Here is a 27,650-nt window from a genome sequence, read left to right as displayed (position 1 = left end):
TCATTCAGTATGCATCAAGGAGAAGGTAAGGGTTCGAGAGGCGAGATAGCCAGGCGGAGATAGAGGATTAGGTAGGAGGGTCCTGTCAAGGATCCCCAATCGCTAGCGCAGGCGTTGCGTAAGATGAACCAGAGTGAATGCTCGTGGGTGTTTATTGTTCTTGGAGTTTATCCTGGCCAGCGTTGATTTCAAGCGGGCAGGAATTTGCCGTCGTGATATGCACTACGTCCTGTCGTGGGATGTGATTGAGGTGGTCGTTCTTGGGACAAGGTTGCTTCGGCTGGTCTGGGTCCACCAAAATCCCTAGTACATAAACCAGAGGAGGAAGTGTCGTCTATGTGCAGCAGGGGAAACTCAGCTGTGCCCCAAGCAAAACCTAAAGTACAAATAGTGCTTATCTCTAGAGGCAATACCTTATTCAAGAACTCTCTCTAGGCAGACTTGGTTGGCACGCTAATAAATGATGCAAGCGGTCGAGACTCGATTATTCCGAGGTGTAGTTTGTTAATTCATTCCAGAATTGAGAACACCAACATATACTTCTGTTTAAGAAAACAGGTACTATTCACAAACGCACTTACAGTATCCAATAGAGTACTAAACTATGCAGCCTATGAGGGGTACTAAATACCGGCCGTGTGTAAGCTTGAAATAATTCAGGATTAAAATAGGGTCATTCAATCATCCTGTAATCTCGTAGTACTCTTGGTGCTGATATTATTCTCTATCAAGCCAGTACTCGCTCCATATCTTTTCACTCAATACCTGGGGCAATGGAGCAGGCCGCGTGGAGGAAATGACCCATGTTCATCTTCAAATGCTTTAGATTGGCCGTAACACTAAATCTAGTGTTACGGAAACCAAGCAGACAACTCCACAACTAAAGCATTGCTGGCATAGCTACCTAACCAAACTTAGTAGCCGCAAACCCCTGAATCTGAAATCCCCTGAAAACCCTACCCGAGCTTCCAGAAGGCGTCAATGCTGTCCCACACGGATGGGCCCCTCCAACTTTGAGTCTACGGGTCTTTATAGCTTATCGTAGCACAAGGAGCGATATATAGGGATTCTACGAACGATGAGCTTGCCAAATCAGCTAGCAACGAATTGTGGAGGCTTTAATTATTGTAGTATATATTGTTTTAACTCTGCACTGTTGCAGATGACTTTGGGTATTTATAACCAACGCCAAAACTGCCATGTCTTACTCGTTATCTTCGAACGTCTCGTCTGATGTGCTCCGTCGTCTTATCCCAAGGGCAAGGAAAGCTATTACGGGGTATCAGGCCTCGATCTTCTTCCAATGGACTGACCAAGACATTTCTGACCATGCACAATTGTTCAGCCACCCGGGTCTGCTACCGAGTCACAACTGGCTAGGCCCGGTTCATGGCTCAATGTTTGAGTCAATATCCCAATGTTGTTGACCAAGGGCGACACTCGTTGCGTCTTATGTTCAGCCATACTACTCAGCCCAGGGGCACGTCAAAATTAAAATTGGGATCCGTGCCGTTGATGCCGAAGAATTGGAACCTAGGGGACTAGTTAGAAACTTGTTAACATGGAATGTTAGGATACCCACCAGTCTTCTACGTTGAGTGTAGTCGGAACAGCTTGACCAGGTCCCGATGCAGTGCTCCAGCTATCTGGACTTTGCCCCTCCGGTAGGCTGGGATCAAGGTTAGGTTGCCACATATTGGAGTGTCCTTGAAAGCCTTGAGGCATCATTCCATTCCCACGGTTCTGATACTGTCCTGCCTGCGGGTTATGTATCCCGCTCTGTCCGTTGCCCGGCGGCATTGAACCTATGTTGTTGTGGTCAAGATTGGAGTGTGTTTGTGTTGGCGAAGACATATTCGGGAAGGCTGGCATAGAGGCACTATCAGGAAATAATTGATCTGGCTGAAAGTTTTCCCAAAGGGATTGTGAGAGGTTCGGAGAATTCCTAGTCACCAGATACAAATCAGGAGGTGTCGGCGGCACAGAAAAGGATGGATTGAAAGGGGTTGCTGGTCGAGTTTGTGGGCGTGAGTTCGTGCCCCCCATGAAAGTGTCGGCTGTACTCTGTCTTGTGTTTGGAGATGTCACGGGCGGAGGCTGCATCGAGCTTGCCGGCTCCGTCTTGACAGCACTCGGCGTTTGAGGCCGGGATCTTTCATAAGACTCCTGAGGCTGAGGTGTATTGGTACCAAAGTCGATAGCCATATCGTCATACTTCCGCTTGGTTGCCTCAGCCTGCCGGTTTTGCTGTTGCTCCAATTGAGTAAGACTGTGGCGCAGATTTCGGTGTCGCTTGCCTTCAGCCCTTTGAAGTCGCTCTTCCAGTGTTTTGTTTCCCATAATTGATTCAAAGAGGGCATAAACCATTTTTCCAACGAGCCAAACTCGCGAGATTTCCTTCATGGCTGACATACAGCTTCGCAACCTGTCTTGGGTTACCTGCTGAATCGAAGGAACCGGTGACTTCATTTGATAGACATGCATAATGAGGGCTGAGAATAGACTGTATACAACAAAGGCGGGGCAATATCGCAGCTGATCATGGGCAGCCAGGTTCTCAACGATTGAGGTTATCATAGCTGCTGCTTGAAAGGCGATATTACGGGAAGGGTATGGCGAGGGGTCAGGCAAGCGAGATGAACCGCCCGGTGGCATATGCGCTCGATGAAGAAGACATAATGTTGTATAATAGTTTGAGTGTAGCAAGGCAGACCAGAAATGATGGCGCGGCATTTCCCAATAAACGATTTTTGGGCAATTCTGTAGCCAGTCGGCTAGAGCCATGTCACTATGCGTGAGATCAATGGCATTTCGTTTAAGTCCTTTTGATGCGACCGAATATTGCTGAGACAACACCAACCCCATAATCTCGCACAATTTAACGTATTCAAGAAAAAATTGAACATGTATAGGATCCGGCGGATATTCGCTCGCTCGGTCTGCTTCGTCCTCGATGAAATCGTCTTCTGTTAGCATCTCCACGTCTGCGTCATCCAGATTTATATGAACGGGCCGTCCCAACGCAACCGCTACTGAACGATCGCGAGTGAAAAGAGACCACCAGATACGTTTCCATAGTCTCTTATCTGCTCGGCTTAGTTGCGACTGTTCGACGGACCGATGCATGCCCGAACCCTGCGCAACAATGGTTGCTACACGGCTCCAATAAAAGACATTTTTGGTGACATCTTCGGGACCTTCCCAATACCAGCCCATGAGAAGTAGCGACTGTACAATCGTGACGCGGTCATCTTCGTAGTTGGCGTCGTATAAGGCCTTGGCGCGCTTGTAGAAAGTGAGGGCAGCAGGAGTGGTCGACCCATTAGCATCCATCAGTTGGTGGTTGTTACAAGCGCGGGTACCCGCCAGAAGGACGGACTGCAGGAGCAGCAGCGATGGGGGGTTCTTGGGGTCCCGGTACTGTCTCATAAACCGCGTACGATTAATGACTGGGACAATAGGGTGAACCCATTTGAAATACGCATCGATGAGTTCGTCGCAAAGAGTTCGTGGGGGGAGTAAGAAGGCACCTCTTTGATGCAGAATGTCGATCTCAATATTGTCAAGTTCTGTAAGTCGAGCTCGGGAACCGCGTACATTCTCAGGCAGTGGATAATGCACAACGTCTGCCGAGCCTTGGCGGTCGTGAACAAGCAGAGTGAGATTGGAAGACTCGCCAAGGTATGCGACTCGCCCAGCTTCGGTGATAGGAGCGCGCGTGAACTTGGGCTTCATGACGATATCCAGATATGTTCCATTGTCGACTTCCTCTTTGCGTGCTTGAGCTTCTGTCCACGCGGTAGGAGGAGTGCCACTGTTGGAGTGGTATACCGAAGGAGCTCGCGGGGTGAGCGATGTTGTACTTGGAGGAGCCACAGGTCGCGGTGAGGGATCTTCGGTGCCATCGCCTCGATCACTATATAGGAGGAACGTGTAGTTAGCAATCAAAATCCACGCGCGCAGGTAGGCGCATTCCCATACCTATCGGAGTCTTTGTTGGTTTGACTGCCGGAACCCTGGGTCTTTTTGCGCTTTGGATTTGGAATACGACACTCAATTTGGAAGGCAACGCAGTTGGTGCAGGGGACACCAAGGCTTGCGGCGTCGCATCGGACCTGTAGAGATTGAGGGTCAATATCGCTGTCGGCGATGAGGTAGAGATCCCAATTGGGTGGCACATCGCGGTGTAGGGAAGAAGAGTTACCTTTCTTGCATGACAAGTCTATTAATGTGTTAGTTAAGGCGTAGTCTAAATGGGTTGATTGAGAAACCGAATCAGAAGCCATAGATACTGATGGATGTCGTGATAAATATCATGATGAAGTGGGTTGGTGCCCGCCGATGCCTCGGCTCATGTTGAGGGGAATGGGGTACTCATGATCTAGGTTCGGCAAAAGACAACGAAACATAAGAAGTGCTTACCTCGCATGCACGCGATGCTCGTTGTCTTGCAAAAGAACAATTTTAGCATTTGAAACCCAGATTCTCACAACCCAAGGAGAACCAACCTCCTAAAACTCACTCCGCCAGCGGATATCGAAGTCGAAGTAATAGAACCGGGCGGACCAGGCGTCGACGAGATCTGCGACTCTCCTTGCTGCTGCTGCTGCTGAGCTTGAGGTTGCACCTGCGGCGTGCCGCTGCCCGACGACATGTCCACGTCCATGGTACCGGGAAGTCGGCAATATATCGATACGGAAGCGGGAGCGATCGCGAAACGGCGAAGTCGGTAGTATCGAGGAGGGGGAGGACGACAGGAGTTGAAAGCGAGCAAGGTAGGAAAAAAGGTAACGTAGATTGGCAGGTAGGATAGGTAAGTATTAGGTAGGTGCCCAGGTTGCGATGGCCCGGAGGCTTGTCTGTGTCCCCAGTGTGGCCAGGGCAGGTAAAAGGAAGCACTGACACCACTAGGTAGGTACAGGTACAGCAGGAGCGAGCCACCAAAACGGCAGGTCTGAAGATCCTTCGATCTGAAGGAAGGAAACAAAACCCTCCAACAGGTTGTGCAGCAGCTCTGTATAGAAAGTCTACTAAGACAGTACTTGTATGAACAAAGTGCTTTTTGAGACCCCCTGATACCTCGAAAGACAACTTGAGTCTTGGCTTTGTTTCGCGTCAGTCAAAGACAAATAGTGGCGGGGAGAACACCAAGCAAAGACAATTGTAAGTAAGCGGATAGGTCGGTAGGCGGTTCTGCTGTATAAGGCAATCCAAGCTACAGTGAACCTCCACTGGCAAGGGACGTATTAACTGATTCTGACTTTGCGCTACCCAGATGGAACCGGCCGAGATGGTTCCAGCTAGCGGCGGGAGCGGAGAACCATACCTACGTACATTAAAGATCTGCCAGGTCTCGAGGACAGCTCGGTATTACTCCGTACCTGTATTTGCATTCACAGTTATAGACCGGTAATTGGTCATGTTTAAATAAAGAAGGTTGGAGGTTCTAGTCGGACAGACTCTGTTTCTACATATGTGAACAAATTACAAGCAATCAACTGACCAAAGACACAGATGTGAACTACACAGAATAAGGGGATCATCAGGAGTGTGTACAGTACCCTGTGGACTCCGGATTCTCAGTCACTATGGCTCATGGGTGACCCTGTCGACGTCGGAGATGGTGGACGACAGACCTCCACTGTAATCCCGTCGTATCATCCAGGCAAATAAGGAACACAAAAAGACATTCGGCGCTCACTTCAGTTGAGCAGGCTCCACAAGACGTATGGAATTTGCTCCGCGGACCGCGTCAATTGCTGATTGATGCCGCATCAAGTTCCATCCCCGAGAGGCATGATGAAATCGTTTGACTAAGCACAGCGTGACGATATTTGTCAAGTTGCCGAAGGTTCTGTCACTTACATGAGGCACTGTGAGACTTGAGCGTGTGTCGACGTCTGCTCAAGGCTCGGAGTTGTCACACACACAAAGGGCACAGCACTCAGAGTATGAAAAGTCGTTGGTGAAAGCCATCATGACTTGGCCCCTGAAAGCCTACATCGTGAAGAACTGCGGCGCAGGCGCGTGACACGCGAAATGAACCATGTGCCTGTCTTGAAGATTAGGGAGGCCCGTTTGCTAATTGTTTCGTGCCTAAAATGAGCTTGTGCATGAGAGGAAATCCTGTCGAACTGATCGACATTACTGTGTGTGTACGTATTACCTCCCTAGCTCGTGACATGTGAATGCTTCAAGGCGTGATGGCGGCGGCCCAAGTTCCAGATTGAGTTTGGTTCGATACTTTAGTCAAAACATGTCGTATGTAAAAAGCTGGGGAAGTGAAACTTGAAGAAACTCTTTGCTTAATTTGTCTACAACTGAAACTGACATTCATAACCTACCCATCCATAAGAGCATCCTAATGACGTGAATGAGAGCTCTGGCCAGGCCTGTCAGATTGATGGCATGACTTCGTCTGAGCCTCTTTGCATACATCTCTGCTCTGCACATCTATGACTGCTTTATTTGATGAGGCCATCTGATGAAACGACAGACGCCTACTGCCCTTGGCCTGAGCCTTTCACATGCAAGTCTGCAAATGCTAGTCTTACATGTAATGGAGAATGGCTCCATAAAACAATACCCATACCTCCGGGCTTCCGAATCTATCCCCCGGATCCTAATTGCATGGCTGCCCTTGTTAGTGACTCGAATGATGCGCGGCAAGGTAGGATGTGTGCATCTTGCCAAGACATGAACAAGGTCGCAACGCGCACCCTCTTCAGATCGAGACGCTGTGACCTGCGGTCATCTTCCGTTAGAGCTTCCTTTCAGCCCTATCCAGCTCGATGTTGTGGTACCTCCCCTATGGTCGGTCACATGGTTCGTATCCGTGTTATTGGGTTAGTTGATTGGCCGATGTACACTTGGAAAATCTTGGCCGAGCGACCATTATGCAGTGCACATTTTGATTTCTTCTATAGTAGGTATTGCGGAAGTTACTCTGCCCCCGCCACTGGCGGCACTTTCTCATCTGCCTTGGTGCTTGCACTGGTCAACGCAGCTGACTTCGTATCTTCAACCTCAATGCCAGCAATGAAAGCTGCACTCACAAATTCGAGTGCTGCAACAAAGACACACAAGAAACTTGCAATGGCGAAGTGAGTGATGGTCGAGCCAATCTCTAGCCATGATCCTTCGTCCTTGACAACCCAAAAGAAGTAGAGTGTCAGGACATCGCTCGCAGTAAGGACAACCATGAAAATGGCGGATGGCGCTACACCCAGCCTCTTGTTCAGCACTCCTAGGTTAGCTGATATAAGAAAGAACGGAATAATGATCTTCAGGATCAGTAGCGCTCCTTGTGAAAAGGGGTCGAAAACAGGGATCAACCGGGATACACTTTCCAGGCTGAATGATGAAATGGAGGCAATATTGCCTGTGCTAAAAAAGGCAGACTGGAGCAGGACCATGAAAAACAGTGCGATCCGTGCATCTGACAGACTCAAAGGTCGGAAAGTACTAGGTGTATGTTGTTGGCTACCTGCGACAGTTGCCTGCTTCTTGGCCTTCTCTTGTGTAAAGGCATCGACTGCATACTCAAGGCGCACCCAAGACAGGAGAGTGATGCTGAAAGCCACATAGAAAAGACCCTCGTATGATATTGTCAAAATAACAAACGTGGGGGCACACGTAAGAAAAATGATGGCGAGGCGATGCATATAATGGCTGTTGGGTTGTAATCGATATGCCAATGGCATGAGGAGCGACGTAACTTCTTCCGTTAGCAAAGCATCTTAGAATTCCAGATGTTTGACTTACCTAGAACAAACCAGCCCACGATCTGATTCCCCTTGGGAAGGCCAAGTTTGGCCTGCAGTGAAGTTGCGCTGGAGTGTGTAACAAGCATTGCGAGAATGATGAGTCCAACCTGTATTGGAATGTAAGCTGCCCGATTCTCGTTGAAATGCTGGGTTATTTACCTGGATGCCAAGGAGCGTTCGGCTTGTGTGAAGACGTTTCAATTTGGTCTTCGAAGATGAGACATCCGATAGGATAAAGTCCTCGAGGACCAGGTAAGCCAAACCGACGAAGGTCATCAACCCACCACCGGCCATACTTTTGTTTCGATTTCTATCAGCAGCTGCATTTTATCAATGAATATGGAGTGACTTACATAAGTGGGATATCTTCAACCTTCATGGCAGGGAGTAGGGTAAAAGTACTCATGGCCAAACAGGAAAAGAACCACAGCATGCTCAAGAATAGATGGGACCGCAAGAATGAGATGCCCTGTGTCATGGGCCAGAAAGCGCCCAAAACAAAGAGCCCGGTGAGAATTTCACGGTGAATATATGCCAAAGCCTGGGAGTTGTAAGTAATAGAAAATGAATGAGTCAGAGAACATACCAAAGATTGGATAACACCAAGATAGAGAACAACATTGAAAACCAGTGCAACCACAGCTCCGCCAGACTTAACATGGCCAAATAGAGCCTGGAAACCCTTGGCGACGTTGGCTCTGCGCGCATACACCTCTTCCCAAAACAGGACAGGGAAAAACGCATAAAGGTAGTATGCAGGAGGAGACTTTGAAATGATGAAGGATGAGTAGAGTGCAACCAGAAGTGACAAGAAAAAGGCAGATCCCAGTAGTGTGCGCTGAGGAGACATACTCTCCTTCACCACGTACAGAGATAGGACAGTTGTGGTAGCATAAGCCATCCAGCCCAGATAGCCGATAGTTATTAAAGCACGAAGGAACAGCCAGTCGTAGGTCTGAAGGTAACGCAAGCCTTGGAGTCCAATAGACATCAAAGCATCGGATTCTTCGATGGCCTCCTCAAACGAGCCAGCTTCGATCAATGAGCGAATGTGAGAGATGCGTGACTCTGGGTCAAGGTTGCCGTCACTCAGTTGTCCGTATGGCTGGTAGCGGAGCTCTACGTTTCTCTTGTTCTCTTCTTTCACCCGGTACTGCTCGAGGATAACCTGAGCATTGGCCAGAGAAGCTTCTGCCTTTTCCTTGATACTCGCGGACAGAAAGTTCAGGGGAAGTTGGCCAACGCCGTTTGCAGGAAACTCAGTACCAATGAGATACGACATCAGGGCAGCTACATCGGCTTGAGCAACGTCGTGTCTGCGCACGTGGTCAAGATTCCAGTCTGAAGAAAGCTCATCGTGACCAGGTGCGATACTGCCAGGGTGTAATTCTGGTGCAGCAACTCCAGATCCCCAGGAAATGAGAGGGGTTCTAGTGTTGTTAGGGTGTCCATCACCGTGGCTGCCCCAGTCCGACATACCATGATCAGCAGTGAACACAAAAGCAGTTCGGTCGTCCCCGTAAAACCTCTCAATAAGCTCAACGATTTCCTTGACACCTTGATCTACAACCTTGATATTGTGGAGGTATTCTTTGGAATACGGTCGGTACGAATGTCCAGTAGTGTCAAGACCTAGAAGATGGAGGAAGAAGACCACCTTGTCTTCACGAAGTGCCGTGTTGAGGGTCTCATTTGTAGCAGCCGCAGCGAAGAAGTCTTTGACATGATCGAAAACCCAGTAATCAAGCTCGGTTGCGTCCTTGGAGAAATCCTCAAGCTCGGCTCCGTAGGCGAAGGCATCAACTCTGCCCGGAACAGCACCATGCTGGAACATGGGCAGAATATCAGGGCTTCCCCAACTCCACGTGTGTCGGCTGCGGTTGAACACACTGTCAAAGTTGACTGGGTTCATCTTCCATCCTGTCGCAACGGCTGATACATCCTCGTACAACCCAGCAATGAGGGCCACATGGCCTGGTCGAGATTCTGTTGGGACACGTGTATGGGAAACACCAAAGGTTCCATGCTCCAGGACTCGAGAGCGAAGGTACGGAGCTAGATGTCGTGGAACAAGGTCTTGATCGGATTCAGGGTAAGGTTCGGGGTGGGCTTGGAAGGCTTTGTCTGCACGAAGTCCATCACCTAGAGAAAAGGTATGTTAGCCAGGAGCTTCTGGACCACTGGGGTCATGATCGCTTACCAACGAAGAGCACAAGCCTATCCGCGGGGGCTTTGGGAGACTCATGTGGGCGCTCGACACCAAAGAGCTTCATGCCCGTGACAATTGGACTGACGAAGTAGATGTCGAAAATGGACAGGATATATACCAAATGGAAAGCGACCGCAATGGCCATGAAGCCAATGCGACTAGAGCCAGCCATGGTGAAGCAATGGCAAATTCTAAACACTTAATCGTCGATGTAAATGGTTCGAATATTTGGCGATGATCTTAGTGTAAGTCAGGGGGAAGGAAATGCTCGAAATCTAACCACACCAAACAAAAAACAAGGATTCCATGAATGTTGAAACAGGAACAATTGAAATAATTTAGAATAAGGAGTGAAAACTCAGTACTTTTGAGCCTTGTTTTGTCAGGTAAAAGACAAACGAGAGACAACCTCCTGTACAGTAGTAGTAAGTTGCAAGAGGCCAAGACATAAACCGTGGCCAGAATTAGAATGACGCTGAATGAGGGACGCGTTGGATGGACCTAATCTGCAGGGGGAGACTCGCTAGTGGCAGTGCGCTACAACCCTTATATCCACGTCCCGATTCCCGTTGACGCCAGTCACACGTGGTTGGCTGAGTCAAAGTCTCATTGATGTCAAGTTACATCCATATAAATATTCTTACTCTGTATTTATTTGAGATTAAACGTTCAATGCATGCTAAAGGCACTCACATCATCACATAAACGGAAATACAATCTCGAAATTTAGCTCTATTACAATTGGCATTTGCTTGCCATTTATATGCGTGACAGGCCACTATCCTTCACCAAACACCCTGACGGAGAGTTCTGCAACCTTGATAAACGGGTTTGAAGTAGACTTTTAATTACCAACAAGGTTCTCATTATAAGTCAGCCATTCATTACTCGTCTAGTCTCATCACGCCAATATTTTCCAGTAGTCTATATACGCAGGGTAAAAAGAAGTTGGGTATCATTAACAAAAAACATATTCGACAGCAATCAGCGCATTTCACTGCCTCGTCAAATCTTCTGTCAAGGATTTGTTAACTCTGGAGTAAAACTTGGGCGCTTGAGATCGTGGGAATGTGATCTCCTCGGTGAGATATCCTGGGAGCACATCTATCAACTCCTGGTCACGCCCAGGATTCAGTTGCGGTTGATAGGTAAATGACACATCCTCGTAATTATCCGAAGCATCGTTCTCAACGACAAGTTTGAAATGAAGAGCTGGCCACTGTGTTAGTATACGGCAGCAAAAGACTGGAAGCCATTGATCAAACTTACTACCATTGCGCCCAGTTTGGATGCAGTCAAAGATATCTTCGGCCTCGTCTTGCTTCACGCCGCGTAGAATCAAATCGGTCAAATCCGCATAGAGTCTTTCTTTAGCCTGTGCAGTAAGCTGCGCAGCGTGAGCGTGAGCAGCTCCTGCCTGAGCAGTGCGGTTCATCAGCCCTGTCTTGATAGCGCTTCCTGGCACTCGAGAGTTGGTTTCATTTGACCTCGCAGCAGCTAGTTTGGTAGAGAGTGACTTGATTTCGGACTTGGCCTCAGACAATGAACCATTCAAGGTCTTGATATTATTTTCCAAACTCTCCGTCTCGGTTTCGTTTGCTTCAAGTTGTTTTCGGAGCTCTTCACTTTCATTTGCAAGCGCAGTTTGAGCAGCAAGTTCAGCCTTGAGCTCAGCTATCAGTTTAGTAGCGGCTTTTAAAATCAGTATATGGTGGCCAAGGACAGCTCCTAAAACAGCACTCACCGGCAGTACGCTCCTCGGCCTGCTTTTTCAGTCGCTCAAAGTTCCGCTCAGCTTCTCGCACTCCTACTTCCCGCAAGTCCCGGTGACTAGATTCGAGCGCTGCATATTTCCTGGTGAGATCTTCTAGTCGCCGGCGTGTAGAGTCGTCCGTTGTGTCATAACTTGACCATGGCACGATAGTTTCAACATCAGGTACTGCGCCAGCATTATCGTCTTCACTCTCTTCCAACACAGGATCCAACTCCATTGGGTCTTCGTGCTGTGTTTCTGGAACTTCTACGATCGGCGTTTCGGGCTGTCGCGGAGGTCGGCCACGTCGCTTCACAGCACTTTCGGGCGCAAGAACAGACGTATCACCATTGCTCTTCTTTGGACGCCCGCGCGTCCCCTTCTTCACATCAGTAGCCGGAACACTTGACGGACCCTCAATGTCCTCAAATGTAACTGTTTCGTCTGGGGCCATCTGTTGGGCCTTTCGCGTCGCATTCGTACCGCTGCCAGTTGCTTTACCCGCAGTATCTGGTTGCGCAACCGCTTCAGGTACAGCTTGGAGCTTCTCCTTCCCACCTCGACGCGTCGCTCGTTGTGCAGGTTTAGTAATCTTGCTAGCCGTGCCGGGTGGTCGTCCGCGGGGTTTCTTGGTCGTACTTATTGTGCGCGCAGCTGCTTGAAGATCGGATTTGTCGAACATATCGAGGTCGGGCTCTGAATCGGATACTGCAGGCGCAGCAGGCTCTGCGACAGGTTTCGCGCGTGCGCGTGGTGGCATCGTATCTTTTTTCGTGGATAATAGTCGTTCGAGAGGTATATAAAGCGCACAGGGTACAGTATTCTAACTTTTAAAGTCGCAACAGAACAGCAGAAGTGGTTTTACAATCGCATGCGTAGCGAACGTATGGATGACAATTGTCGTGGATATAGCAGTAATTTGGAGGGGATCTTCAATGTTTAGAATCCCGCCGAGATGTTCATCTAAGTAAACAGATTGGGTGGGCCCGGGTAGGGCCCGTGCTTGTCTAGCGCTAACTGCCCGCCACTTACCGCCCGGGCTGCCACTGAGATGTCGGGCATGTGCCTGTGCCTGTGTGCTATTAGATTCTTGCCGAATCGCGCATATCAATCTTTTATTCTTCATACCACCTTTCCAACCTTGATCGTCCTCGACCCTTTTGCCTTCTGCTTCGTAATCGGCAACTGGAAATGCCATGATCGCAGGACACAAGCAACGCACATAGCTCGATCATCGGCCGACAATTGTCACATTAGCCCCCCCCTCTCTTTTTACTATCTCATGCCATCCGAGTCAACCCCTTGGCTGCGCTGGGTCCTCGGCATGGGGGAACGACGTAAGCTCGGCGATGTCGCCATGGACATTTTGCTCTTCGCGGGCATGGTGAGTACCCACTTGGTGAAGATCAAAGTACGTTGATGGACAAGGCACTGATATTTATGGGTAGATGACTGCTGGCCTCTACGTCGCTCGAAATTTCTTGAATCCTATCCTAAGCAACATAGCCGACCCCGATAAAGAGAAGCATGAGCAAGCCAGGCGCCAGGCGAAAGCACACCTCGAGCGAATGAATCGGAACAAAAGAGATGGACTTGATTATGGCGACGATAGCAGCGACTCTAGGAGAGGACCTCGGCCGGAAGAGTTGGTTCTGAACGAATATGAAAACCTGGTTGCGCTTGAGATGGTACCCCCTGAAGACATTTCTGTTGGATTCGATGGTGAGTAAACTGCGCACGCCCAGGCATCTTCTATCGTGCTGTAACAGTTACTAACAAACATAGATATTGGCGGCCTCGACACGATCATCGAAGAACTGAAGGAGTCCATCATTTACCCTCTGACGATGCCACATCTCTACTCTCACGCCGCACCACTACTGTCTGCCCCCTCTGGAGTCCTCTTGTACGGCCCCCCAGGCTGTGGAAAGACGATGCTCGCAAAAGCTGTTGCCCACGAAAGCGGTGCTTCTTTCATCAACCTACATATCTCGACCTTGACTGAGAAGTGGTACGGCGATTCGAACAAAATTGTTCGGGCCGTCTTTTCGTTGGCTCGAAAGATGCAACCCGCAATTATCTTTATCGACGAGATCGATGCTGTACTTGGTACTCGAAGGAGTGGCGAGCATGAGGCCAGTGGCATGGTTAAAGCCGAGTAAGTCCTTACTTTTGGTGGCTGGTTGTCCCGTCGGGTCTAACATATCACAGGTTTATGACTCTCTGGGATGGTCTGACATCTTCAAACTCGTCAGGAATGCCTGCTCGCATTATGGTACTGGGCGCAACCAACCGCATTAACGATATTGACGAGGCTATTCTCCGAAGAATGCCCAAGAAGTTCCCCGTCACATTGCCAGGAACTGAGCAGCGCCGCAGAATCTTGCAGCTTGTGCTGCAAGACACCAAGACAGACCCTGAACACTTCAACCTGGACTACGTTTCGAGAATCACTGCTGGACTTTCAGGTAGCGACATCAAGGAGGCGTGTCGAGATGCGGCCATGGTTCCTGTGCGAGAATACATGCGACAGCACCGCGAAAGCGGAAAGGCCATGTCGACCGTGGACCCTAAGCAGTTCCGTGGTATTAGGTCTGACGACTTCCTCGGTCGCGAGGGTGGACAGATCAAGATGCAGTCAACACGGCAAACAAGCGGTGTTGAGGAATTGATTGCAGAGGATCAGGATTAGTTAATAGTAGACATGTATAGGCTGTCAGAGCAGCCAATGTCTTTGAATAGAAACACCCATCTTTGGATCTCATCTCACTACCTGCCAGTGTCCAATCAGCAGCATCGCAATATCTCTTTCTGGCTGTCAATTCTATACCGTAGCACTCGCACTGTAATATATTTCTATAGAGGCAATCTGTTTGCCAGCATTAGACATGGCAAGTTGACAATCTGCGACATGCGACCCAGGCTAGTGATTTGGTAACAAAAAAGCCGACCTCTGAACTTGAGGACGCCACAATAAAGAAACTGATGATCTGCTACAAGATGTCACAAACTGACTTGCTGATTTCGTCTCTCAAGCTTCCAACAGCCATATTTTCTAAGAGGCCGGGGCCCGGTACCGCCCTCCGGGTTTCCCACATACAGTGTCGCCCCGCGTGCGTCCCCACACGGAACACACAGCACTCGATGGGCCATGATAGTGTTAGATCACGTCATTTAGCAACCCCACCAAATTGTCTGGGTCCTAATAGCGGGCTACCTTGAGATAAGTGCGCTATCGGGGGTTAAACAAGTATTTCGATATCAGCTGTCCTCCGTTTATCGGTCGGATGATTCAGAAGCGGTGGGCAAGGCCCATGAAACTGCCGTTATCCAACACTGTTGCTGCAGTGCTTTAGAGGCTCAAAGCGCTGGAAAGCGATGGTTCAGGCACCCCTCTACATTGAACGAATGCCCTGTAGGTAACAAATGTACGGCGCTTTACGTTCCAAAGCTACTCCATTAAACCTGCAACCCATTAAATTACTCTATTTGCGGGGTGATGGCGTAGGGTAGTAGAGGTAGGTATGGAGAAAATCCTTAGACCAGACCGCCGACAGCGGGAATGACTCCCCGACTCCCGAACGACCGTCGTCCTTCAAGCTATCTCTATCTCTACCTACGTAGCTAATGCGACCGTCCTCCTTTTTCTTATACCTTGAATGTCAATTCTTCTTCCCTCAAACATCTTCGTTTTAATTTGAGTTTGAGTTTCGTCCTGTACACCCTAGTGCGTCGAATTCCTGCCTGGCGCTACTACATCCTGCATCCAATATATCTGCCGCCATCGCCGCTACACCTTTCTCTACTACTCCAAACCTTCGCAACACCCAATTTTCTACTGAACCAAAAATGGCCTCTCCTTCGCCCACCGAGTCCGGCAAGTCTGCCAACCCATTGACACGACTCGACAGTGAGGGACACGACCTTCCTCCATCTCCTGCTCCATCGAGCCCGCGCACTGGTCGCAAGCGTTATGCCCTCGCCACCGAACTTGTATACACAGATAGCAAAGATCAATATGGCGCCTCCAGCGTTCCCATCTACCAGTCTGCCACCTTTAAGCAGACATCGGCCAGCGGTGGTCAGCAAGAATACGATTACACACGCTCAGGAAACCCTACCCGAACCCATCTTGAACGACACATTGCCAAGATTATGAACGCTCAGCGAGCATTGGCCATCAGCTCTGGAATGGGTGCTCTCGATGTCATTACTAGATTGCTTCGACCTGGCGACGAAGTCATCACCGGTGATGATCTTTACGGTGGCAGCCATCGTCTGCTTACTTACTTGGCTGCTAACCAAGGCATTGTCGTCCACCACGTCGACACCACGACTGTCGATAGCGTGCGGGCACGCCTTTCGGAAAAGACCGCCATGGTGCTTCTTGAGACCCCTACCAACCCTTTGATCAAGGTTGTTGATATTCCTTCCATTGCTCGCCTGGTTCACGACGTCAACCCCAAGGCTCTGGTTGTTGTCGATAACACAATGCTCTCGCCCATGCTATTCAACCCTCTGGATGTGGGCTGTGACATTGTGTACGAGTCCGGAACCAAGTACTTGTCTGGTCATCACGACATCATGGCTGGTGTTATTGCCGTGAACGACTCTCAGATCGGAGACAAGCTCTTCTTTGTTATCAACTCCACAGGATGTGGTCTGTCTCCCAACGACTCATTCCTCCTCATGCGTGGTGTCAAGACTCTCGCTATTCGAATGGAAAAGCAGCAAGCCAATGCCCAGGCCATCGCAGAGTTCCTTGAGTCTCGCGGCTTCCGTGTCCGCTACCCAGGTCTCAAGTCTCATCCTCAATACGATTTACATTGGTCTATGGCTCGTGGTGCTGGTGCTGTTCTCTCTTTCGAGACCGGCGACCCTGCTGTTTCTGAGCGTATCGTTGAGGCCGCCCGGCTGTGGGCCATCAGCGTTAGCTTTGGCTGTGTGAACAGTTTGATCAGCATGCCTTGTCAGATGAGCCATGCCAGTATTGACGCCAAGACACGGGCGGAGCGACAAATGCCCGAGGACATTATTCGACTGTGTGTTGGTATCGAAGACCCAACTGACTTGATTGAGGATCTTTCCCGCGCCGTAAGTCCCGATGCGCCGATACTATGAGACATTGCTAACATTGTTTGCAGTTGGTTCAAGCTGGTGCTGTCACTGTCACTATGGATGGCTTCCACGCAACTGGAGCTGCCAAGGAGCTTGGAGAGACCCCTCTCGTTTTCCAATAACTTTTGACGACACAGCGAGATTGGACACACAGCAAGAAGTGATCCATGCCAGTGGATTAAATGGGATTAAATTTTATTTTATGAGCGAATTCGATACTTCTGCAGAATACCATTTCAATATCGGACATGCCATGGTTCTCTAACCATAGAAGGAGTGGTGAAAAGGAGATGCCTCACAAACATATACCGCCATACAGGCGATGCTATTCAAAAGACGGCAAAAAGAGCAAAAAGACGACCCCTTATCATGAGCTTACGCTGGAGTTGGCAGGCAGGAATTATGGAGTTGGAGTTGTTTACTTAGTACAGCCGCGATAGGTTTGAGGCACGTCAAATATACGGAAAATAAAAGATTCAAAGATACATGCTCACTCACAATAACTTATCTTATCGGTGCTAAAATGGCACTCGTCTTGTCTCGTTGCTTTAAGACGTAGAAATAGGTGTGCAGTAATGGAAAACGTGGTTCACTCTTGATCAGCTGAGCAAATGTCAAGCCCGTTATTGAGTTTTGGAACATGGTGTCGATGGAATTTGAAATCTGGAAACAGTGGTACCTATTCACATAACAAACATAAGTAACTACAAACTATTCACAGTCTAGCTAGCGATAATATTCAACGCTTCCACACAAACTCCCGCCCAAATGCATATGCAAGCTTAAGAAAAGTCGAAACGGTCAGGAAGGACAACGGGGGCCACCAGTGTCCATGTGTACATGCCGTAGCAGACCCAAGCACTAACAATCTTGACCCAACTTGCTGCGTAGGTACGTCCGACAGTCGCGAAGTCACCATCCTTAGTAGACTCGTCGAAGTTCATGGTGAGAAGAGTAGCTACCCAGGCAGTTGCCAGGAAGAAGATGATGTGGAAGACAGTGTAACTGTACTGGGTCCTGTTTCGCTCGTCATCGCCCACGGGAGTGTCGCCAGCTTCACTCTCGTCATCGGACAGCAGAGCATCGGCAGGCAGACTTCCCTCCTCAACAGCTCGGCGCAGAGCCTCGGCTCGCATTTCACGGCGAGCGCTGGGCTGCTGAGTTACAAGACCATGTTCATCATCGTCGGGCAACTGAATACCGTTAGAGTTGCCGAGGCCAAGACTCTGGGTGGCAGCTCGAGTGGTAGTGTAAGCAATCGTGAGGAGAGTAACAATGGCACCGATAACGATGGATGTCGTTCGTGTTCCCTGGCCCATGATAAGAGGGTTGCACTTGCTATCAGGCTCCATGGACACAGCGGACATAGTTAGATATGTGCAGTAAACTGCCACCATGGCGGCCTGAGCAAGTCCTGCCTTGGGGTTAAACTCCTGAACGGTGGGGTTGACAGAAATGACAGAGATACCAAGCCAGAGGATGAGGTTGATGGTAATTACGGCCTGGTTCATCGAGCACGAATGGCGCGCAAAAAAGATATACTGCACAATGGTCATGGCAAGAGAACCGATGTACATGCCCAGAGTGGAGCCAATCAAGATGAATCGCCAAACTCTCGAGTCGGTATCCTCGATCTGGGCGAGGCAGTATTCGGCCCAGTTATGAGCAAGATCGACAAGCAGTATAAGGCCGAGGAAGAGGAACAGCATAGCTGCAGCGAATGCGATATAGTTGCCCCAGAATAAAAAGAACTCGTCGGGAATCAGGAAAGAAAGAACAACAAAGGCGAGCCAGGCGATAATCTTGGGACCCCAGTAGCCATTCTGAATAGAGGCACGAGGATTCTTGGAGGTTGCGACACCGAAAAGCAAACCAGCTAGGACGAGATGGAAGAGACCGAGGGCGAAGTTGATTCGATGGACTGCGAACCAGCCGTGACATTGTCCAGTTGGACAATTGATCGTAACGTAATCGAGTGTGAGTTTCTGAAGCTTTTTGATTGCCCATGGCGTGAGCATTATCCAAGCTATAATCGAATTCACGAGGAGAAGGAGCGCATATGCGATACGGGTTGCGACACTATTGCCGCACTTGCCACAGGCACTGCAGACCATGGAACAGGTCGCAGCACCGCAGCAGCTAGCAGCGAAGGATACAATCTAAACAAGACCAGGGTCAGCTTCGTTAATCGAAGTTAAAAGAGAGTTGCTGACGTACAGTACCGACGCTGGGTACCGCAAGAAGCGGTAGAGACAAAAGAGCGCCCATTGCGACAGCGCGTTACGAAGCTCGTTCGCGAAGAGTTTTTATCGGATGGGGGTTTTGGTGTTATGAAGAGTTTCTCTGCGTTTTCCAGCGCAGGTTGAGTCGAAGACCGACTGACAATGCAGTTGCCTTGAATGATAAATGGATAATTATCCTGGGGGGCGTTGGTTGAAGATGGAAGAATGAGGATCAGGCATGGCCACGTGAGATTACGTCGCCAACAGGAACCGCCTAGGCCCGAAGAGCGGAGTCGACGAGATATGTGGCTGTCTGTCCGTCCGTCTCAGCATGCCCGGCCCTGAAGGATGACCTGGACAGTGCACTAATCACAAGGCCTAGTTCCCCAGTCTCGGGACATTCTCCGCGTTCGGCTTATGCATTCCCATGGAGAATGTATCACTATCAACCTCCACGAGATCCCCTTCTCATCAGTATCAGTCATTTCGTATCCGATAGCTAATTGGAACCCAGTCTCCTGTCCCCTTTGTCTGTACTTTTGTATCGCCTACCGCCGGCCACACTTGTTCCAACCATTCTTTATCTTATAGCTCGCCCCAGACCTCTCCTATCTCGTCCCTATCAACTTACTTATCTATCTCCCTTGACTCTTGTCAATCTTGTCCTATTGCGTTAGCATTGCCCTCACTAGTTAAATGTTGACTTTGACTTTACAGAAGCGTATCCCCTCCCTTTGATACTTGTTCAGCTTTTCTCAAACTCCTCCTTATTGCTTTGCATGCAACAATCACCATGCATCAAGACCAGCAAAATCGCCTTTTTCAGGCGCGTATCGTCGCTAGTATCGCTGCAACTGTGATGTCCCTAGCATGCGGTACCAATGTTGGTCTTCCTTGAGCTTCGTATACATGCGTTACAACTGTTCTAACACCAACAAGTATGTCTACTCGGCTTGGGCTCCGCAGTTCGCGGAACGACTAAAGTTATCCTCCACAGAGAGCAACTTGATCGGTCTATGTGGTAACCTGGGCATGTACACCCTGGGTATGCCCATAGGTGCCTTTATTGACTCTCGAGGCCCGCGGCCTGCCGTCCTTGCCGGCGCTGTCCTCATGCTCCTTGGTTACTTTCCGCTTCACCAAGCCTACCATCGTGGCTCTGGATCCGTGATTCTAATGTGTGTCTTCTCCTACATGACTGGCCTGGGCAGTTGTATGGCATTCGCTGCTTCAGTCAAGACGTCTGCTCTCAACTGGCCCAAGACCCGTGGAACGGCCACAGCTTTCCCTTTAGCTGCCTTTGGCTTGAGTGCCTTCTTCTTCTCTTTCGTCGGTGCTGTCTTCTTCCCCGGTAATCCCAGCGCCTTCCTTGAGCTTCTCGCTTGGGGCACATCTGGCCTTACCTTTGGCAGCTTCTTCTTCCTGAAAGTATACCACGACCAGCCCGAGTATGAGGCCGTACCGGCATCGGACGACACACAGAGCGACCCATCATCATCATCTCAGCAATTCCGACCTGGATCTTCAGAGGAGCCGAAACCCTTCCGCTCCTCTCGAATGGACAATGAACCCGGTATGTTAACTAATTCCAGTAGTAATAGCACCTGCGCCAGTAGGAACTCGTACACTCCTGCTGTAGCATCCTCATCTGCCGCCGCCCCGGATTCGACGGGCTCTCTTGGAACTCCACTCGCGCCTGAATTCGGCCTTGTGGTCGCCCCCGAGAATCCGGAAGACCTAGAGGTTGGCGAGAGGTCACCCCTGATTTCTCGTCCCTCATCACGAACCGATCAACCCCTTCTTGGAAATAATTATATTAATAGCGATGGATCTCACCCTCTAGACATTCGAGGTCTCGCCCTCTTGCGCAGCGTCAGCTTTTGGCATCTCTTTATCATCATGGGCATTTTGGCTGGCGTGGGTCTCATGACCATCAAGTATGATTGGCCTCTAACCTATCCAGTCTTTGGAGAACACTCAGCTGACAATTTCTCAAGCAATATTGGAAACGACGCCAAGGCTCTTTGGAAGCATTACGACAAGAATGTGACCGACGATGCTCTTGTACATCGCCAGCAAATGCATGTTTCAGCATTGTCTATTTGTAGTTTCCTCGGCCGACTATCAAGTGGTGAGTCAAATCATGGTATCTGCTTACTACACAAGTGTCTTACAGTCCTTCTAGGTGTCGGCTCAGATTTCTTGGTCAACAAACTTCACGCCAGTAGGCTCTGGTGTCTTGTTGCCGCCTGCATCATCTTCATCTTTGCCCAGGTGTGCGCGTTGAACGTCGAAAACCCGCACTGGCTTGGGCTGGTCTCAGGCCCGTCCGGCTTGGCCTATGGCTTCCTCTTTGGCGTCTCCCCCTCTCTTGTCGCCGAAACCTTTGGTGTTGGGGGACTGAGCCAGAATTGGGGCTTCATCACCATGGCTCCTGTTTTCTCGTCCAACATTTTCAACCTATTTTATGGTAAAATTTACGACGCACATAGTGTAGTAGGTAAAAACGGCGAGCTGTCCTGCTTAGACGGTCTTCAATGCTACCGTTCTGCCTATTGGGTCACATTATTGTCATGCTGCGCTGGAACAGGCATCACCCTCTGGGCGATTCGCCATCGACATGCGAAGCACCAAAGGGCAATGAACAAGGGACATGAGGAGGACTAAGAGTACACTGGCACTGAAGCCATAAAACTAGAAGTTTAGAATATGTTTGAAGACGAGCCGGGCACGGCACTGACCTCCATTGATGGCGTTTTGTATAGATATTTTGGTGTTCAAGTTAGAATTGGGGTCATAGACAAATACGAACTAGTATTTTACAATGGGCACTCAGCATGGTTAAGTAATTATCATAAAGGTCTAATTTGTTATTATATGCCAATTAATTGCTGTCCCGTCTCTCGTTTCATAACCAATACCGGATGGCATAATCGCCAAATAACAAAGTGCGACATGAGAATATCCATCCAGCCGTATAGTATACCATTGCTAGAACTGCCAAGTTCAATGTAAAACACAAACATTTGAACTCTATACAGATAAGCCAGCCTTCTACAGGATTCCCTCATCATGCCATCTGCCCATAAAACGCCGAGAAATGCTAAAGTCGTGGACTGGCGCCTTCAAGAGGCGAGCAACGTGATCCGGTTTCAGATGCTGAAAAACGTTGGTTCCAGAGCCATGCAAAAATAAATAGGTATTACTGGGCAAGCCCGCGCTGAAAGTCGAGAAAAATAACCACTCCCAAGTTCGTAACAAAGTCTTTGTTTGCCAGATGAATGTGCACTGCCATGCCAGTTGTGAATGGCTGCGTTGCCATAAACACAAAAAGCCAGTAAACAATACAAAGGGGTATCCATGACAACACTTTGATTTTGGGCCTCACATTGAAGCCTTCGTCTTTGTCATATCCTCACTTGTGCTACTGTCGTGCAATATCGCACTCAGTCCACTCAAGACGTGGTCGTCGGTTGAATGCAATACAACCAGCCAAGCAGCGATGATGTTCACCAAATGGTGAAGCATATACGCATGAGAAATGCCATACATGGCGGCATAAAGAGCAGTGGCAAACAGAAGCAGACTGGTGACATAGCCCAAGACCCGGCCGACACGAGGTACCATCTTTCCAGTTGTCAGGTTCCCCACGAGCAGAATGAACGGCGTTATTGACAGAACATTATGATGTGAGGAGAATGGCGTGAGCCAATGCACTGCCAAGTTTCGGATCCAAACCGCCAGAATAGGTAGATTAATGGGAAGGATCCAAAGCATTAACAGCAAAACAGAGTGCGCGTAATGGTAGTAGTTCGAATTAGTGTCCGAAGGGACCGTGGCGTTGATGCGCAGAGCCCGGACCACGGTGAAGAGCTGCACCAGGCATGCCACCAGGTACGCAAACTGGTAAGGAATAAACGTCCACACAAGAAATAGGAGGACGGCTATGGTGATCATGCGTCTCTTGTTGGTCCATGGTACAAGTGCAGGTGAACTGATCAACCTTTCATCATCTGTTGACCCCAGCAGAGAAAATGAGGTAACTGCCCAATAGATGAGGCCGAGAACATGCGTAAGTGCCTTTGTCATGTAGTGAACCACAGCACAAACTCCAATACAAACAATTCCAATGAGGGGTACAAGAAACCAGAAGAAGGGATCATCCGTTCCAATGAGTATATCATGGCGGTGGAAGTCAACACTCAAAGGATCCGTGTGGGCCTGGTTGAAAAATCTACCAAGCCAGGTTACCGGCACGCCCTCTAATGACATCGAGAGGAGTGTCAATGACAGCAGAAGCAAAGGTATTGATTGCCGTAAGCACAGGTCTAAGCTTTGTGAGAATGAAATGAAAACCCCCGAATTGTCGTAGACACGGAACTGCTTGCGTAACACAAGCGCCACAGTTAACATAGGAAAGGCGGCGAAGACAGTTCGATACCTCATGTACAATTTTCCAAGGCTGCCCCAGAAGTCAGGCTTGATGTTGATAATGAGGTTGGAGTCGCAGGAAGGATCAGTCCAGAATTGAAAAGTGAGGCCCTTCTCGGCCCCGGACCCCAAGACAGGTGGCAAGTAAGGGGCAACACCATGAAGACTAATATCGGCAGATTGAGCATTGACGAAGTATTTGGACTCATACGGTTGATCAAGGTATTGTCGAACCAAGGGGCTGAAGAGAGCCTTGTTTGTTTCGCACTGAGGGTACGCAATGTCGAGCTTGTAGGCGAGAAGAGCTGACTGTAATGAAGGAATGTTGACTTCCACAGACATCGGGCGACTGGAGGGGAGTTCCATTGAAATTCCAGAAACGAGCAGCTTCATGAGACCAGGATTCTCCTGTTTGGAATATGCAGACTTATCACTGAACTCTGCGATCAGGAAGCTCGGAGAGTTTGGGGCAACCTTTTCGACAATGGCCACGAATTGATGGTCAGAGAGTTGTCCAAGATCATATTGGAGGTAAGAAAATGGAATGATCTCCCGCTCGCGGTCGAGATAAAATGGATATTTGGAGGATGATGTGGACGCAGGAAGCAAAATACGGTCCGATGCTGCATTCTTACAGGCAAGCCTTGTCGAACCACTGCCATCTCCTGAGAGGTCGATTTGGAAAGGGTAAAGCGCAGTGGCCTGTCCAGATTGAAAGGGGTACACACTGCAGAAAAGGACCTCCAATTTGCCGTTCTCACCAGCGTCGTCCAGAGGTGCATCCGTAAGAACGGTGAAACGCCTGGCCTCGGGTGAAACTTGTGGTGGAATGGGAAGTAGATGAGCTTGAGGCTTTGACTGCTTGCCGGTTTGACTCAGGACAAGTCTCTGTCCAGCCGGAAGAATGGAGTCAGAATCGTCGCTAAGTGTAAGTAAAGTCGTTGCTTCTTTCAGAGGCAAGTCCTTTTCCATCGTTGGTTCCATTCCTGTCAAAAAGCGTTTCTTGAAAGTCTTCATTCGTTCGGCCCGTGGTTTGGTCTGTGACCCGCGATGAACGTCGACAATGTCGTAGAGTGTTTTTGTGATTACTTTTCGGAACTGGTCACACCAAAGAATAGCCTGGTGATCCATGCTCGTCCAAACAGTTGGTATACCAGTTGAGAAGACGGTAAACCCATGTGTTGGCGGAACCAGAGACTCCAGACTTGCATAATCCGATGGAACAATCGTGTCCAGGTTACCACCTGCAATTGAGACCAAGGTAACGTGCCACAAAGGGTTATTGTTGGCCCATTTTTGTGAGTATGCCTGGCGCCAATAATCGTTTATCTCGTCGTAGATTTGGACTATCTGCCCATCAAAAGTGACGGGAGGGCGAGCATGCGGTGCTGACATGGTGATGATGGTGTTGATCGAGTTTGTCTGGTAGTTGGGCTGCACAAGCATAGCTCTCGCAACGACACCACCCATTGAGTGCCCCAGAACAATAACCGATGTAGGATCAGGTAGATTATCTTCTCTCGTGGCGCGCTGAGGATCGGAGTAGAGCGAAAGGATGTAGCGAACAGCTTCGTTCAGGTATTCGGCTTGGTCGAGTAGGGTCTGACCGTGGAACGCCGTAATGTCTTCGTTGAAATCCACAGTAAAGAAGTCGAGGCTCCGGATGCCAGCATCGAGAGCGCCATGATCGTCCCGAAGACTGTTGTGGAAGTAATTGGCTGCTTCTGCAGCTATGGGGCGGACCTGCTTGTAGCTTCCCGCGTTTCCAGGGATGAAGAGTACAGGAATTCCGAGGAGCTATCACCATAGAAGTTCAGCATTTAACATCCACGTTACAGCCTGGGAAATGGTGACACAAACCTTGTCTGCCGGCTCGATACCTTGTTCGCGGTAAAGGTATAAGGAATATTTGGTTGCAAAGCGAGTATGCTCGGTATCGAATTCTGTGAAGCGCACGTACGATGGGCGCATATAGGACATCCGGCACCCCTTTGGATCCAGTTGACTGGTCACGAGTGACCGAAGAATGCCGAGTAGGAGCGCAATCCCCAACGCAGAAACGAGCAAGACGACAATTGAGAATCGTGGACGACGCGTGTGCCGATTCGGAGAAGGAGACTGCGTTGGTGTTCTGGCGAGGGCCATGTCGGGGGTTGAAGGCGCAGCAAGGGAAGTTGGTTTCAGGCCGGCCGCTGTTTGAATATCGTCTCTGGCTTGGCCGTTTCTACCATTGCGATCATTCGAGGGTTTCCAATTGAGGCTGCTAGGTCGTCGAATTCGTATGGGCGATGTGCGCGTCGTCAATCTAGGATCGGGGTCGGGAATATCAGACTCGAGGGAGGATTCGTCACCATCATCGGCTGATCCGGAGGAGCGCCTCTTCATGGAGAAGGCACGTTCAGACTCGCCGCGAGCCTACGCCAAGGGAGATGGGAATGGTGACAAGCTCGAGTTGGAATCAGGGCGATTTTCGAGCTGAGCGACAGAATCGGGAGAGCGAGGTCAGATCACGGCGGAGTAAGAGGTTGAAGCTAAGATTGAGGTCAAGAACAGACGTTGTCTGCGTGCGATACTACTAGCCTGGACTGGGACGACTTCTGGAGACCACCAGGACGAAAATGCCAGCAGGGATTTGATTTTGATTTGGCCAGGGTTTGCGAAGACGCAGCGCAACGCGGCGACAACGACTCGACACAACGCAACGCAACGCAACGCAACGCAACGCAACGCAACGCAACGCAACGCAACGCAACGCAAAGCAACGCAATGTAATTAAGAGGCTCTCGGGCGGTAGCAGGAACAGACCCGTTTGCGACAGACAATATGGGGACGGATGCAACCGGGGGTTGTAACTGTCCGTAGTTTTAACAGCTGGGATACGTCGGAGGCGCTCCTCAGCGAACGAACGGCACCGATAAGTAACGAAAGTGAGCGAGGATGACTAGACCAACGATGGATATTCGCAACAACAGCAATCTATGTATGCAGCATGTCGAATTGACTCCCCAGTCACGTCGGTCGCTTGACTTGAATTCAACGAATGTGGGTGGGAAATTGGATGTCGATGGCTTCTCCCATTAGGTTGTCAGCCGAGTCGGAGCCACTTTTAGCGTTAGTAGTGACTCCCCTTTTTTTTGGCTTTGCTAGGTGCACTTTCCCTAGGCCCTCCATGAGGCTGGTAGGCTGTTAAACTTGTAAAATCAGGCGGGCGGCTGGCTGGCTTGGCTTCAGATAAGCGCCACATGCAGCATCTCTTTACTGGGCTACCAAGGAATTGGAGAAATCTCGACTCCATTTGCTGGCACCCGATTCAGTGATTAAACTTGATTTTATCCGGGCTTTTACAACAAGACATCCCCAACAATTGAACTAGAAAACCAAACTGTCAGGGATTACACCATCGCGCATCCTCTTTTTCGTCCATTGTTGCAGGGATGTCATGCAGCCATATCATGGACTAATTTCATTGCAGAAAGACGAAAGACGAAAAACGTTTTGGATGGACCAACGTTCGTTTGCAATCCATGTTCTCGGGCTGGGCTGCCGGGCAGCATCTTGGCTACTGGTAACCGATAGATGCAAAAGGCATTAGCAAGTGGATGAACTGCTATGTGCAGAAAAGTACCTACAACGAACAACCTCATCGATACCTAATACATACGGTGTCTCTAGTGCAACGCCATGTGCTGCAGATTTCAACAGCCACCAATTTATTGATCTGCGTTTATAGCCATATCCAAGACCCAGCCGCGTCACCTTGCTGAGATACATGACAGCTCACGCGTTCTGGCTTACAATACCACAGCAGCCTTGTGTTGTCAACGCACGCCTCTCTCTCCTTAGCTCCCTGTTAGGGCACGAGTAGCGCCTCCTCAAGCGTGTCTTCCGTCTTGGCCTGACGACAGCTTGGAAACGAAAGCTAAAACTCTTAATAGTTATGCTTTGTGTATCGGATGTGTGACCAACAATCGACGCTGATCTCTTGGTGAAGTCAGTGCGTGCTATTATGGAGGTAGTTAAAGTAGGTGCAGTAGTATTAGTGGTCAAGTCCACATAGCGTCCGATGTTTTCGTGAGACATTGATCCATCAACGGTTGACTCTCGGACTTGGATAGTCAAGGCATGCATATGCATGGTCAAGAGAGTTTCAG

At 49.5% G+C, this 27,650-nt stretch overlaps 8 protein-coding genes across 8 annotated transcripts; 3 read left to right on the top strand and 5 right to left on the bottom strand.

Annotated features, from left to right (window-relative positions):
* Positions 1–1,469: 1,469 nt before the first annotated feature.
* Positions 1,470–4,654, bottom strand: FGSG_01936 (cutinase transcription factor 1 alpha; the record flags this gene model as incomplete). Its single annotated transcript, XM_011319486.1, has 6 exons — positions 1,470–1,533; positions 1,583–3,916; positions 3,982–4,115; positions 4,205–4,222; positions 4,423–4,447; positions 4,509–4,654. The coding sequence occupies 6 exons, from the start codon at positions 4,652–4,654 to the stop codon at positions 1,470–1,472; spliced, it is 2,721 nt and encodes a 906-aa protein (XP_011317788.1).
* A 2,287-nt stretch (positions 4,655–6,941) lies between these two features.
* Positions 6,942–10,147, bottom strand: FGSG_01935 (GPI ethanolamine phosphate transferase 1; the record flags this gene model as incomplete). The annotated part of the gene is made up of 6 exons (XM_011319485.1): positions 6,942–7,717; positions 7,765–7,873; positions 7,926–8,061; positions 8,120–8,307; positions 8,353–9,908; positions 9,967–10,147. The coding sequence occupies 6 exons, from the start codon at positions 10,145–10,147 to the stop codon at positions 6,942–6,944; spliced, it is 2,946 nt and encodes a 981-aa protein (XP_011317787.1).
* An 822-nt stretch (positions 10,148–10,969) lies between these two features.
* FGSG_01934 (uncharacterized protein) lies at positions 10,970–12,488 on the bottom strand (the record flags this gene model as incomplete). Its single annotated transcript, XM_011319484.1, has 3 exons — positions 10,970–11,187; positions 11,245–11,649; positions 11,720–12,488. The coding sequence occupies 3 exons, from the start codon at positions 12,486–12,488 to the stop codon at positions 10,970–10,972; spliced, it is 1,392 nt and encodes a 463-aa protein (XP_011317786.1).
* A 304-nt stretch (positions 12,489–12,792) lies between these two features.
* Positions 12,793–14,484, top strand: FGSG_01933 (ATPase family AAA domain-containing protein 1). The gene is made up of 4 exons (XM_011319483.1): positions 12,793–13,112; positions 13,177–13,450; positions 13,514–13,886; positions 13,940–14,484. Exons 1-4 carry the CDS (start codon positions 13,011–13,013, stop codon positions 14,418–14,420), a joined length of 1,230 nt encoding a protein of 409 aa, XP_011317785.1. The 5' UTR covers positions 12,793–13,010; the 3' UTR covers positions 14,421–14,484.
* Positions 14,485–15,577: 1,093 nt separating this feature from the next.
* Positions 15,578–16,968, top strand: FGSG_01932 (cystathionine beta-lyase; the record flags this gene model as incomplete). The annotated part of the gene is made up of 2 exons (XM_011319482.1): positions 15,578–16,822; positions 16,873–16,968. 2 exons carry the CDS (start codon positions 15,578–15,580, stop codon positions 16,966–16,968), a joined length of 1,341 nt encoding a protein of 446 aa, XP_011317784.1.
* Positions 16,969–17,472: 504 nt separating this feature from the next.
* Positions 17,473–19,259, bottom strand: FGSG_01931 (uncharacterized protein). The gene is made up of 2 exons (XM_011319481.1): positions 19,064–19,259; positions 17,473–19,005 (listed from the first exon to the last, which is right to left on the bottom strand). The coding sequence occupies exons 1-2, from the start codon at positions 19,112–19,114 to the stop codon at positions 17,629–17,631; spliced, it is 1,428 nt and encodes a 475-aa protein (XP_011317783.1). The 5' UTR covers positions 19,115–19,259; the 3' UTR covers positions 17,473–17,628.
* A 602-nt stretch (positions 19,260–19,861) lies between these two features.
* Positions 19,862–21,712, top strand: FGSG_01930 (uncharacterized protein; the record flags this gene model as incomplete). The annotated part of the gene is made up of 6 exons (XM_011319480.1): positions 19,862–19,951; positions 20,008–20,246; positions 20,280–20,641; positions 20,708–21,199; positions 21,245–21,564; positions 21,596–21,712. The coding sequence occupies 6 exons, from the start codon at positions 19,862–19,864 to the stop codon at positions 21,710–21,712; spliced, it is 1,620 nt and encodes a 539-aa protein (XP_011317782.1).
* A 740-nt stretch (positions 21,713–22,452) lies between these two features.
* On the bottom strand, positions 22,453–25,884 carry FGSG_12029 (uncharacterized protein; the record flags this gene model as incomplete). The annotated part of the gene is made up of 2 exons (XM_011319479.1): positions 22,453–25,296; positions 25,360–25,884. 2 exons carry the CDS (start codon positions 25,882–25,884, stop codon positions 22,453–22,455), a joined length of 3,369 nt encoding a protein of 1,122 aa, XP_011317781.1.
* Between the last annotated feature and the right edge of the window lie 1,766 nt (positions 25,885–27,650).

This window comes from Fusarium graminearum, chromosome 1 (genome assembly GCF_000240135.3).
Source record: "Fusarium graminearum PH-1 chromosome 1, whole genome shotgun sequence".
NCBI classification, from domain to species: Eukaryota; Fungi; Ascomycota; class Sordariomycetes; order Hypocreales; family Nectriaceae; genus Fusarium; species Fusarium graminearum.
The sequence above is the reverse complement of the archived record's forward strand: the minus strand, read 5'-3'. Positions and strand labels throughout refer to the sequence as shown.